This window comes from Cavia porcellus, unplaced genomic scaffold (assembly GCF_034190915.1).
Source record: "Cavia porcellus strain 051 isolate PalLab524CR breed Dunkin Hartley unplaced genomic scaffold, mCavPor4.1 scaffold_24, whole genome shotgun sequence".
NCBI lineage: Eukaryota > Metazoa > Chordata > Mammalia > Rodentia > Caviidae > Cavia > Cavia porcellus.
The window spans coordinates 14,671,309-14,684,225 of record NW_026947507.1 but is presented as its reverse complement, the minus strand read 5'-3'; the positions used below and the strand labels follow the sequence as shown (position 1 = coordinate 14,684,225).

Below are 12,917 nucleotides of genomic sequence, written 5' to 3'. Positions count from 1 at the left end.
TAGGGTGTTGTTCAATTTCCGTGTGTTGATGTAGTTTTTGTGGTTTCTTTTGCATTTGATTACCAGTTTCATTGCACTATGGTCAGGTTATATGCATGGGATAATTTCTGTTCCTCTGCATTTACTCAAGCATGTTCTTGGCTCCAATATGTGTTCTATTTTCCATAATGTCCCATGTATAGCTGAGAAGAATGTATATTCTCAATTTTGGGGGTGGAACATTCTGTGGACATCTACTAAATCCATTTGTTCACAGATTTGTTTTAATTCTGATATTTCTTTGTTGATTTTTTTTTCTTTTTGTCTAGTTGCTCATTCTTGTGATAGTGAGGTATTGAGGTCCCTTGTTTCAATTGTGTTAGTGCTTATTTGATTTTTCATGTCTGTTAATATTTGTTATGTGTAGTTAGGTGCACTGGTGTTTTATGCATATATATTTATGATTGTTATCTCTTCTTCTTGGGGTATTTCCTTAGCAAAAATGTGGTGACCCTATTTGTCTCTTTTGATCAGCCTTAGCTTGGGATTTGTATTGTCTGAAGATAGAATAACTACCTCTGGCTTTCTCTGGGTTTCTATGGCATGGAATATTGTATTCTACCCTTTGACTTTCAATCTATGAATTTCATTTTGAATTAATTGTGTTTTTTTGAATGCAGTATATTGTTAGATCTTGCTTCTTGATTCATTCTGCCAGTTTCTTTCGATTGATGAACTGAGACTATTTACAATGATGGTTATAACAGATATGTATTGACCTATCTTTCTCATATTGTCTTCTTGTTATTGGTTGCCATTGGTTTAATTGCTTGCCCTCTCGTGAGTTTTTTTTTTTTTTTAAATTGGTGTTTTGGTACTTGTGTTTTCATTTTCTTTTTGTAATATATGACTGAGAATATTCTGAAGAGCTGATTAGTCATGAATTTCCTCATGTGTTCTTTGTCATGCAGATATCTTATTTCTCCATCAATTTTGAAAGATAGTTTTGCAGGATATATCAGTCTAGGTTGGAGTTTGTTTTCTTTTATGGCTTAAAATACATTTTAATCTCTTCTTGATTTGAGGGTTTATGTTAAGAAGTCTTCTATGATTCTGATGGGTTTTCCATTATAGCTGATTTGTTGCTTTTCTATAAATGCTTTTAATAATCTGTTTTTGTGCTGAGTTTCTGGAATTTTATTATCTGCCTTGATATAAATTTATTATCTGCCTTGATATAAACCAAAATAAATCTTGGTTGTTTGAAGTTCTATATGCTTCATTTATTTGTATGCTAAATTCTTTATCCATTTTGAGAAGTTTTCTGCCATTATTTCTGTGAAGAGATTTTTTTTATGACTTTTGACTGTCTCTAGCTTTCTCATTAATCCTAGTAAACTTATGTTGTTTTTCCTTGCTTCATCTTACACCTATTTGATTGCCTTTTCATGGTGTCTTGCTATTTTTAAGATGCCTTCATTTTAATGGTCATTAGCTGCAATTCTGTTTTCTGAATCTGATATTCTATCCTCACCTTCATTTAATTTGCTGCATATACATGCAATGGAGGTTTTACTATCTTGGATTTCTGTTTGGATCTGTTTCATGGATTCCATTTTTTTTCTATGTTGGGTATTTGTGATTTCCATCATTTTATTTCTTTTTTAAAAATTTAGTTTAAAGAGGAAAAAAACAAAAACAAAGATACAGAATTTCAAAAACAATATAATAAAGAAATTGACAGTGGTTAATATATTGCATATTGTTGTCTTCAAAATAGTTGCTCAGATTATAAGATAGGCATGCATAATTTATCAAACAATATAAGCAGAAACTGTTCTTCACAATAAACTAAAAGAAATCAGAAGTATAATTATCTTAGCTATCTTTTGTATACATATTTTTTCTCCTTCTCCTTCCCTTCTTTTAGCCTTTACCCATCCCAGATGTTCTTAGTTATTGAGCTATTTCTTTCTCTCTCACAATGTCTATTGTAGATTTTGGATCTTATTTACTTTTTCATTTTCTAGCATTTTCTTTAGGTCTTCTGTTCCTTTCTCTGTATCTACTTGAACATCTTTCATTTTAATCACCTGAGAGATTATGTTTTCTGTAGCCTTTCTGTTTGTTTTTCCACTTCTGCTGCTATCATTTCAGAAACTTCCAGGACTTGACTTCTCATTGTGTTCAGGGATTGTCTTGAGGGATTTGAGGGTAGCATTTTGTTTCTGTGTCTGGTCATTTTCTGTTTTCTAATTTTATTTTGTTTCCTTTGTTGCTGCTTGCCAATTTCTTGTGGTAGATAGCTTTATCTCTAATATGAAGGCTTCCCTAGATGTCTGTTCTTCAGGAATGTCTTCCTGATACATGTGGTTGTTTACGTCTATCTCAAGAGCCTACCTTTCTATTTGTTAAGAATGAAAATTTGCCTTTTGGTTTATCATCCAGTCCTTTGTTACTGTGCTATGATGATAATTATGACCAAATACAATCAGTGTTATCAGGTAAGGGTAAAAAACTGATTATAATATGTATGGCATCCTCACCAGAGAAGTTCAGCAAGTGATAATAATAACATCAAGAACAACTGAGCTACTGACAAACAGTGATAACTATAAACTTTTGACCGTAAGATCAAAGTCTCCAGTTATATAACAAAGTCCATCTTATCCCATCAACTAACACACATCGACTTCCTCCTATTGTGGGTGTGGGGTAGTGTCAAGAAAGGATGGGGCAAGATAGATTATTGAGGTAGAGACAAGGCTGGATGGCAAAAGATGATCACCAAAGTTTTGAGAAGTGGGAAGACATAGGAGAGAAGGGATAAAAGAGAAAATATAGGAGTTTAGAGGTGAATCAGGAAGAAAAGATGCAATGTTTACTTACTTGAAGATATAATTTGAAGAAATAGTTGAAGAAAGAAAGAATAAGAGAAAACAGAAAGATAATAAACCTAACTAATGAAAGAAAAGGAGAGAAGGAAAGAACAAGAAAAAACCAAAACCCAACTAAAACAAAGAAAACCACAAAACACCTGAATCAAATAGAAAAAGGATGACCAGTCAGACCAAAAAAAAAAAAAAAAAAAAAAAGCAGTAAAGTTACTCTGGTGTTTACAGATCTGTGGTAGTGTACAAATCAGCTCCAAGAAATCTGCTGTGTATTCCAGCCAGGTTTGCTGTGCAGTTTGTGATGGGATGGAGCTGATTTTGGATGGGGGCTTGGACTGCTCTGTTGGTGGAGTTCTCCCAACCTTTGATATAGAATGGCGGCCCCACCCCCTTCCATTCCTTGTGTTTGTGTGCCAAAGCACCAGGCTGGGTCACTTAAATTACCGCTTTCTGGTCCCTCACTGCTGCTTCAGACTCTTCCATGCTGTAGTTTTACCTGGCGTTGCATGTCACCCCAGGCAGGGCCTGATCCCGGTCTCACTGGTCCCGCCCACTGTCAGCATATGTGCCCACACTTGGGCCTGCCTTTGTCTCTCTGGTCCCTTGGTTTGATTTCTGGCTGTTATTTTGGACTTTTCTGGACCACTTGATCCTGCCTGCAGCATATGCTGCATGCTGGGTGGCGGGCTAGTCCAGTTGCTTCTCCATGGACATCCGGAAAGTCAATCTACATGCAGAACATTGACACAATCATGTATACATGTGCTTACATGAGTGCACACTCATAATACAAATACCTGTGTAACTATAATGTAACGAGACTGTTATGTGAGTAATAAAATACTCACACTTAATGCAGTTGGTTCATCAGGAGATGATGATTCCAGAATGATTTTATTCAGTTCATCACAGGTGTATGATTAGAATAACTTCATAATCTCTGAAGATGTCTATTTGAAGGAACAGTGACCCTTTGCATGTACAACCCTATAACACACACTAAACATAAGCCTCTTTCATTAGAGTCATTTTTATGATTTTAGCTTTTTTGATTAAAGCATGTACTTTATTTTTAAGTTATCTGAGGTAAATGGAGAGGAGAGACTGTGTTAGAGAGAGACACCGGAGAGCTAGTGCATAGCTGTGCCTGTTAAATTTAAGATATCCTGTCATAACATATTATCTTATAACGATATTCTCCTTTTTTCACAGGCATTTCCTATTCAAAACAGGAACAGGGACAACGCCACTGTTCAGTACTGCAACCCCAGGGTACACAATGGCATCTGGCTCTGTTTATTCGCCGCCTACTCGGCCATTACCTAGAAACACCCTATCAAGAAGTGCTTTTAAATTCAAGAAGTCTTCAAAGTACTGTAGCTGGAAATGTACCGCACTGTGTGCTGTAGGGGTCTCAGTGCTCCTGGCAATACTCCTGTCATATTTTATAGGTAAGAACACGATTTTAGAATTACTTTATCTGTCAGTTGGGACACTATACCATTGTTTTGTCAGATTTATTTACTTTTTGACCAAGAAGTATATTAGGAGGTGTGTTTTGTGAAGGATGGTTTGGTAATAATATATTCCAAATCATAAAATAATTTAAGTAATTTTCAGCAGATGTAGACAAAGAGAAAAGCTAATTGTGTGGATAATTCATTATTATAAAGAGCAATTTATATTCTTGCACACACTATAGAGTACATCTGTTACTGACATTCTTTGTGAAACATGGACAGCACTATTACATTTTTTGCACACAAAATGATTCATGCGTTTGCAAGAATGAACACTATACCTGAATCTCCTTCAATGCTTGCTCAATAGGGAGCTCTCCACTACGTGTGATATTACATGTCTTTCAGCTAACTCAGCTATCTAAATGTAAAACTCATCACTCAGAACCATCATCTTGCACTCAGGAACACCCTCTAGAGGCCTGGGCATCCATAAAACAATGAACAGATTATATAGGCCTTCATATATGTGATTTTCCATCTTTTCCAATGTAGTGTGGATCATGCTTTTAATTTAAAAGTAACCCAAATGATGAAAGCTACTAATAGAAACTGTAAATATTCCTTTCATTTAACTATTTTGAAATACATTTGAGCAGATTACTGAAAATTGCTTTTAAAAATGCCAGAAATGACTGCATCTGATTTTGATCTGCTTCTCAGCCAAGGGAAAGGCCTGCCACATTGAAATGCTAATGGTGTCCACCGAGATAAATCATAGGCTGTGTGGTTTATCCACCAAGAACAACAGTCAGTGATGCATTCGCAAGTTTACAAAGCAATTTGTGCTGCCCCATGAAATTCTACAACTGAATAAGAATATTACAGAGCTGTATATAGAATAGTATGAGGCTTTTGCAGTGAACCAGTGTCTACCAACCGCTATAATACTCCTTAGATATAAATTATGTACTTTGAACAAATGAAATAACCATTTTTGAGTCACTATGGTTAATGGAAAAACAGAATTGTAGAGCATGAAAGAACTTTAGAGATAATTGAGTCAGGGATGGCAGCTATATGGCATGTTATGTACCATTATTCCCAATTCTTTGACCGTGGAAGACAGCACTAATGATTCGGAGCACTCTTTCCCACTGAACCTAGAGACGTCCTCATTATCTTCATCGGAGTGCTTTGTGCCACATCTCAAGCAGCCGCTACCCGTCAATCAGAGATGAAAGCAAGATGAAACCTATTTGTCAGTTTTTAATCTCAGTTAACATCTCCCTCATAAAATGGTTAAATCAGATACCAAAGTGTTGCCATTTGCCCAATATCACATCTTAATGGAACGAGACTATGCTTTTCACCAGATAGCACTGGGATAATACTCTTCATAAAACAGGAACTGGGGCAAAATAAATATCTACTGAACTCCCCATGTAGTTCAGGCTGGCTTTGAACTCATTTATAGTGTCCAGGCTGCCTCACACTCAACAGCGATCCTCCTGCCTCAGCCTCCCAGTGCTGGGATTACAGACATCTGCCACCATACCAGCAATACTATGCTGTTTCACAGCATTTATAGCACTGAATGTAAATGACCAAGTTCACAGTAAACATCACTTTTTATAGATGAATTTCTAGTATTCAGTTAGAAAATACCCCAGCCGCTAAGAGAATTTCTTCTAATTAGCTGTATAAATTATTTGTGCCTGTCAGAATTGTGGTGCTAAACAATTATAAATAATTCTGAAATGTACATGTAAAAAATGAAATGTAATAAATGATAATTTGTGTTTGTGGGGGATTCATTTTCCTTTTTTTTTTTTTTAACATAGTGCATGCCAGATAGGTAAATAAAGTGGATGCTGGAATTTAGTATCAGGCGCACTGTTAGGTATGCTTTGTGATAGGTGTCTGTGCCTTAGCAATTGTTAAATATTTTGATTATCAGTTTAATACCATTTAATTGTTGTTGTTGTTGGTACAACTATTAGGAAAAGTAGCATTTTAATGCAAGGTTAGGTTACTATTACTTTTGAGACTTGTACTTTTTTTCAGGGTCTTATTCGTGAATATAACTGAAATTCTTCTAACTAAACACTTAAAATTTTTCTTTTTAAAGATTGTCTGATTTTATTTTTTGGTATTTAGCCTCCTGTCTTATTCCTGCTAGTATCACTGTTACGAACTTCTCCCTTTTGTTTTTTTCCACATGAAAACATGAAAATTATATATTTAACATATTCATGTTTTGGTTAGTTTAGTAGATATTTATTAGAAATTTATTTTGTCCCAGTTACCGTTTGAGGTACTATCCCAGTGTTATTTGGCGAAATTACTTTAATTACAAAAGAAACTTAACAATTTTCTTGTTTTAATTAAGTACAGATATGCTTAAATTTTCATTGGTTTTCCTGCATTTAAATGATTTGTGCACCAACACAGTGATATATTTTTTTTACTCAGAAAAATAATTGTATTTTTTCATCAGTTACTATGATAAATCTTTTTTCATGAAAGAGACTGCCTTTGTCCTTGAAAAAATATGGCACTTCTCTCAGGGAAGGTTATCCTAGCCTATTAAGTGTTCGTGTAAAGCTGAGAGGGGAAAAAAAGGAACGCTTGCCCCTCCAGCAAGATCAGCACGGTAAGTCCCTGAATCCACGGGGAGACCAGTATTTAGCATCAGATTGCCTTCGTCACCTCAATGGGGCGCAGCTTTCTTGCAGCTTCGTTTGCTATTTCCTTATAGGTCCCTTTTCCTTTCTCTCATTGACAGTTATAAAGCAGAAGCCTAAGAAATAAGTTTTTTTAAAAAAAATAAGTTTGACCATATTTTCTCACTAGTGTGAGAAGTTGAAAGACTATAAATATATAAAAGATAGTTAAGACAGTTACACTATTGATTTCTCTGAGCTCATCGAAGAGAAAGGTCTGTGCTAAGTAACTAATTTTTGAACTAATTTTTGAAGATAGCATTGAGCAATGTATATATCATTGTACATTCTAATTACTATGTTTTGAAATTTTATCTTTCTCTTTAAAATAAAATTTAAAAGCAAAGCAAAACATTTTTAAAAAGAATATCTATAAGAGCAGTATTGGATAAAAAGTATTATAACAGATTTGAAAAAACTAAGTGGAGCTCCTGAAATTAAAAAATAAAACAACCAAAATTAAGAAAAAAATAAGTTTGAGGACATATTTTTATCCAAGAATTTTCTTTCTTACCTTGTAGAAAGATAATGAGAATTTAAGACAGTATTGTTGTAACGTATCTTTTCTCAGATGTGAAGTTAGAGTGGAAAAGCTGAGTAGTTCCTAAAAGAAAGAAATAGAGACAAGACAGGGAAGTAGACAGGCTTTGTGGTTTTTTTTTTTTTTTTAACATGGTTTTTGGAGTGTTTTTTTTTTTTTTTTTCCATACCTGTCAAAATTTCAGAGTATAGAGAAAGGCCTAAAAAATAAAAATTCATTGTAACTCCACTGTATATAGGAAACTAATGATAACTTTTTGGTATATACCTTTCCAGATGTTTTGAATGCATGTATACAATTAGAGGTCTATTTTTTTTCCCTTTTGTGTTTTGAGATGGTCTCACTGTGTAGTTCAGGCTGTCTTTGAACTCACTATGTAACAAAGACTGGCCTTCAACTGGCAGCGATTCTTCTGTCTCAGCTTCCTGAGTTTTAGGATTATACACATGCACCACCACACCTGGTCACAGTTCATATTTTAAAATGCATTTTATACCAAACTTCCACTTATCATTATATCATGTATATGCAGTAATTTTATTCAGTGGCTATTTTTTAATTAACCACTCCCTCAAAATGCAGTGACTTTCTTGTGCATGTGACTATGTAGGTATTTGTGTGTACATCTGTGCTCATTTTATTAGTGTCTTTCAGTTTAGATTCTGTGAAAGAAATTTGCTATGGCAAACAGCACATAGGCTTCAAAATTTACAAATCTGATGCCATTTTCCCCAATTTATTTAAGTACCAATTCTAGCTATCATCTGTATTATCAATATTCTCAACTTTTCACAGCCTATTTGGTTAAAACATTTTATTATTCTTTTGATTTGTTACTATGAATGCAGAGTATGTTTTCATATATTTATTGACTATTTCTATTAATTTGTGGGGGGATACTCTTCCTTCTCCATTTTTAAATTATTATGTTTCTCCATTCCTTTTGATTTGTGAAAGTGTTCATGGAGGCTATGAATCCTTTATCATATATATGTTTTTCCAATGTATTATTAATTCTGGTCATGTTTGTTTTTGCCATCCTCCATGTAAAGGGTTTTTTTTTGTCCGTTTGTTGATTAGTTGGGGTTTTGCTGTTTGTTTGGTTTGTTTGTTTGTTTCTTGAGATGGAGTCTCCTTGAGTCACAGAATTGGCCAGATTGGTCCCAAATTTGAGATCATGCTTCCTTAGCCTGCCATAAGGCTGGAATTATAGACATGTGCCACCATGCCTGTCCATAAGTTGTTCAGTAGTCAGATTGATTCATTTTTCCTATATATTTCTGGCTTTCATACTCCAAAGTCCTTATTTAATCTAAGTATTATTTAAATGCACTTAAATTTATTTTGTTATTTAATTTTTCAGTAATTTACATATTTTGTTTTGTTTTGTTTCTGTTTTTGACTCTGGGGATAGATTCAAGGATCTCACACATACAAAACCTCTAAGCCCCTAATAGTTATATTTTTGTTTCTGTACTGGATTACCAAGCCCACTGAGTTATACTCTCATCCCTATTTGGTTTGTTGCATTTTGTTTTGTGACAGACTTGGAATTCTCGTACCTCATCTTTCCAAATAGCTGGAATTTCAGGCATGTACTATTGTACCTGGCTCTCAGTGTTAGTTTTGTTTGTTTTAGTATTGGAAATTGAACTCAGAGCCTTTAGACTGAGCTATATCCCCACAGTACCTTTGTGTTACTATTTGTTTTGGTTTTTGTTTTTGGATTTGCTTTGATTTGGAGACTGAGTTTCATTGTGTTGCCCAGGATGGGCTCAAACTTGTAATTCTTGTGCTTCAGCTTCCCAGAATGCTGGGATTATAGAAGTGTATCACTACATCCAGCTTCAATGACCGTTTTTGCGTTAACATTTTCCTGGAATAGATATTAGTAGTCCATCTTGGTGCTTCTAAAAGCTTATAGTTAAATACAGAAACATGAGTAAAAATACACTTTCAAGAGTCCATGCTTTCATAGCAGCTTGATGAGCAAAAAAGGGAAAAACAAAATAAGAAAAATGCCTATCGTAGGCTGAAAATATTGGGAAAGCCTTGAGGTAGCACATGCTACTTGATCTATAGTTAAAAGGTGAGAAGGAAGCCTTTGCTTAATACCAAAAGGATTAGTAGAAAACTCTTATATTGGCGGTCACAAGGCCCTTGTGAGACAAAGAAGTGAGCTGAATTGAGAAATCTTAGCTTGTACATATTGCATGTGCTAAGATTTTACATATTCTAATTTTTAAAAATAAGATGTGCATATGGCAGACTTCTTTTCAGCAGTCACATGATGATTTTTCTTTAGACTACTAAACTCTGTTTAAAATCCTGCTCTAATACATTAACCTTTAAGTTACCATGCCTTCACACAATGAAAATTCCACTAATTTATAACTAAATGTTAAATACAATGATAATGGTGATATGGGTCTGTCGACTTATTTATCTATCCTAGCTTTTGTCCCCTAATGTACTTATTTTTTGTTTTGTTTTGTGCTTTAAAATTGGGAGATTTTAAGGATTTCAGAGCAATAACCTACAATTTTTCACCAAAGAAAAAGCAAATGAGAGCATCTGAGCCACTTTCCTCCTCATTAAGATACTGCAGAGCTCGATGCCTGCAGATTAAAGGAGCAGAGGTTTATTTTGGCTCAAGGTTTGTAGAAAATTCAATCAATAATCAGTTATCCCAAGATAGGAAGGATGTGGAGAAGGGTCTGACAGAGAAAGGTTACTCAGTTCACAGGGGACAAGAAGCAGAAAGTAAAAACTGGGAAGGGAGCTAAGAACCTGCCAGGTCACACCCAGCGACTGACTTCCTGACCTGGCCCGTCTCCTAACAGCACGACCAGCTCTGAAGGCCTGAGTGCATCAATCCACCGATTTATCAAAGGGCCCCCATGATCCAGTCGCCTTCCAAAAGCTCCACCTCTGAGCACAGAAGGCTTTGGGGAGACATTCCAGGCATACATGTAGCAGAGCGGTCATCTGTTCCCTGCTGTTGCTTCACTGCACTTAGTGAGTGGGAGTCTGGATTATTGATCTTTTTTCTGAGGCTCATTTCTCTGGGTGAAAGTCAACCTGAAGTTTCGATAGAAAAATGTTTACAAATTACAGTAAAGCATTATTAAACACGAGTTAAAATAAATGTTGCAATTCTACCAGTTAAAACTGACAACTCATTTGTGCAAGGTGTGAAAATCTGAAGAATTTTCTCTCACAGAAAATAACAAAAATAATGTAGGATATTTTGTGGGGTTTTTTGTTTGTTGGTTTGACTGGTTGGTTTGGAGTTGGGAGAGGAATTAATGATTGTACTTAGAATTGGACCCAGGGCCTCTCTCTGATCCCCAGAAACTCCTCCCCTCTCTGCCTTTTTTACTTTTTATTTTTTTAGTTTTTTGAGATAGCATCTTATTAGGTTGTTCAGGCTGTGCTGCAACTTGGAGTCTTCCTGCCTCAGACTCCCAGAGTGCTGGAATAACAACTATAGTGACACAAAACTTGCACATGTTCCGTGACAAAAACCAAAAATCTTACAAGAATATACTATGCTAGTAATTTTTTTTTTCAATTTTTCCCCTTTTAAGTAAGTTTTTCCCAACAAATAATTGACTTGACAGCAGACTTAAAAAAAAAAATAAAACAGCTTTATTGAGCTATAATTCATATGCCCTAGCATTCTTCTACCCAAAGTGGACTATTCAGTGGGGACTGGAATAGTTACAGGGTTTTACAACTGTCATCCTGCTCAATTTTAGAGTATTTCCATCACCTCCATAATACAGGATCCAGTAGCTTTTAACAGTTCTTATTCTTAACAGTCGAATAATTTTTCCCCTATAAAAATCCTTCTGCAAAATCTAAAATTTTTACGAACTAGTTTGTTAACTTATTTTCTAATGACTATAAATAACTCTGCATTGGTTTCCTGGTAAGCTCCTGGCATATAGTACTAAAGCAAAAAACTACTCAAAGGTTCAAAATTATTTTTCATTTGAAAAAATACATACACAGGTCTTTATTTCCTTTGAACAGCTGCTACAAGCCAATCCCCAAAATAAATGTTGTCCTGTATCTACTAAACAAGCTGCTGGACAATACAAGTATTCCCTAGGTCTAGCAAACATAACATGTAGAATCCAGGTTCGTTGCAATTATGATTCCTTAGTCATTATTTATGTTACTTCTCTGGATTTGCATTTTATGGGCGTTTTACCTCTGTGTCTACTTTGAAATTGATTATGGTTCTAATTATATATATACACATTGGGGTTAGAAAGAAAAACATACTAGCCCTTATGTTTCATGAAGACTATTATGTAAATATACATGGCAAAATAAACTGTGTTGTTGTTTTCTTTTTAGAGATGGCTTTGTAATGAAAGTGATGTTTTATTAGATTAGAATATAACCAAGCAATGAATTACATACCAGTTTTTACTACAGCTTCTTCCCTTTCTCTTAGATGTGTGTTACATTCATAAAATATATCTGAGGTGGAATGTAACATTTTAATACCAATATGATTTTATCACACTGTAGAAAAATGTGTTTTCTATGTTTTAAGAATATGGAAAACTGTAAAGCTAAAATTTTGGAATCCATACGTTGATATTTTATCTATGTAGATGCAAAATTGAGTTCATAGTTAAGTGTGATTCAGTGGTGAATGAAAGTTTAAAATGAAACAGTTTACCTCCAGGAGAGGAGGAACATAGTAATTTGGTGAAGCGTAGTAATGTAGCACTCAGAGTCTGTGAATCTAAAATGGAGCAAATCTATTGAAAACCCAATTTCAGATAGCTGCAGTTGTTTCTTATTAAGGACAGTACTTCCTAGGAATGAAATTCTGCCTTCATGTGTGTATATACTCCTTTACAGCCAGTGAAATTTTGGCTGTCTTGACATGTTTGTACTCTGTCCTGACTTTCAATATGAACTCTATTTGTAGAAAATATTACTTTCTAAGTCTCATATGTTATGTATCACATATACATATGTTATTATGAGACTTAGAAAAGATAGAAGTTACTTAAAATTTGGTCCGTTCTACAGTCAACCCTGTAGAAGATATGTGAATTCTGAAATGAACCTAGAGCAGAAAAAAGCTATATTTAGTATTGGTATTCAACTTTTGACCCTATACATTTCAGTTGCTTTTTTATTGGACTGTTAGGAATAAGAAGTGTTAAAAGCTGCTGGATCCTGTATTGTGGAGATGATGGACAAACATATTGGCTTGAGTATATCCTATTATTATATATCAAAAATCACTACCAAGTTCAAGAAATTATATAAGAATATAAAGTATAAA

At 34.6% G+C, this 12,917-nt stretch overlaps 1 protein-coding gene across 21 annotated transcripts in view; it reads left to right on the top strand.

Annotated features, from left to right (window-relative positions):
* The window catches only part of Tenm3 (teneurin transmembrane protein 3), a 2,467,413-nt gene that overhangs the window by 2,305,900 nt on the left and 148,596 nt on the right, over positions 1 to 12,917 (top strand). For all 21 annotated transcript variants that reach the window (XM_063234704.1, XM_063234707.1, XM_063234699.1 and 18 more), the window contains one exon: positions 4,086 to 4,324. In XM_063234704.1, the coding sequence (XP_063090774.1) occupies positions 4,086 to 4,324 (239 nt within the window). The remainder of the gene's footprint in view (positions 1 to 4,085; positions 4,325 to 12,917) is intronic.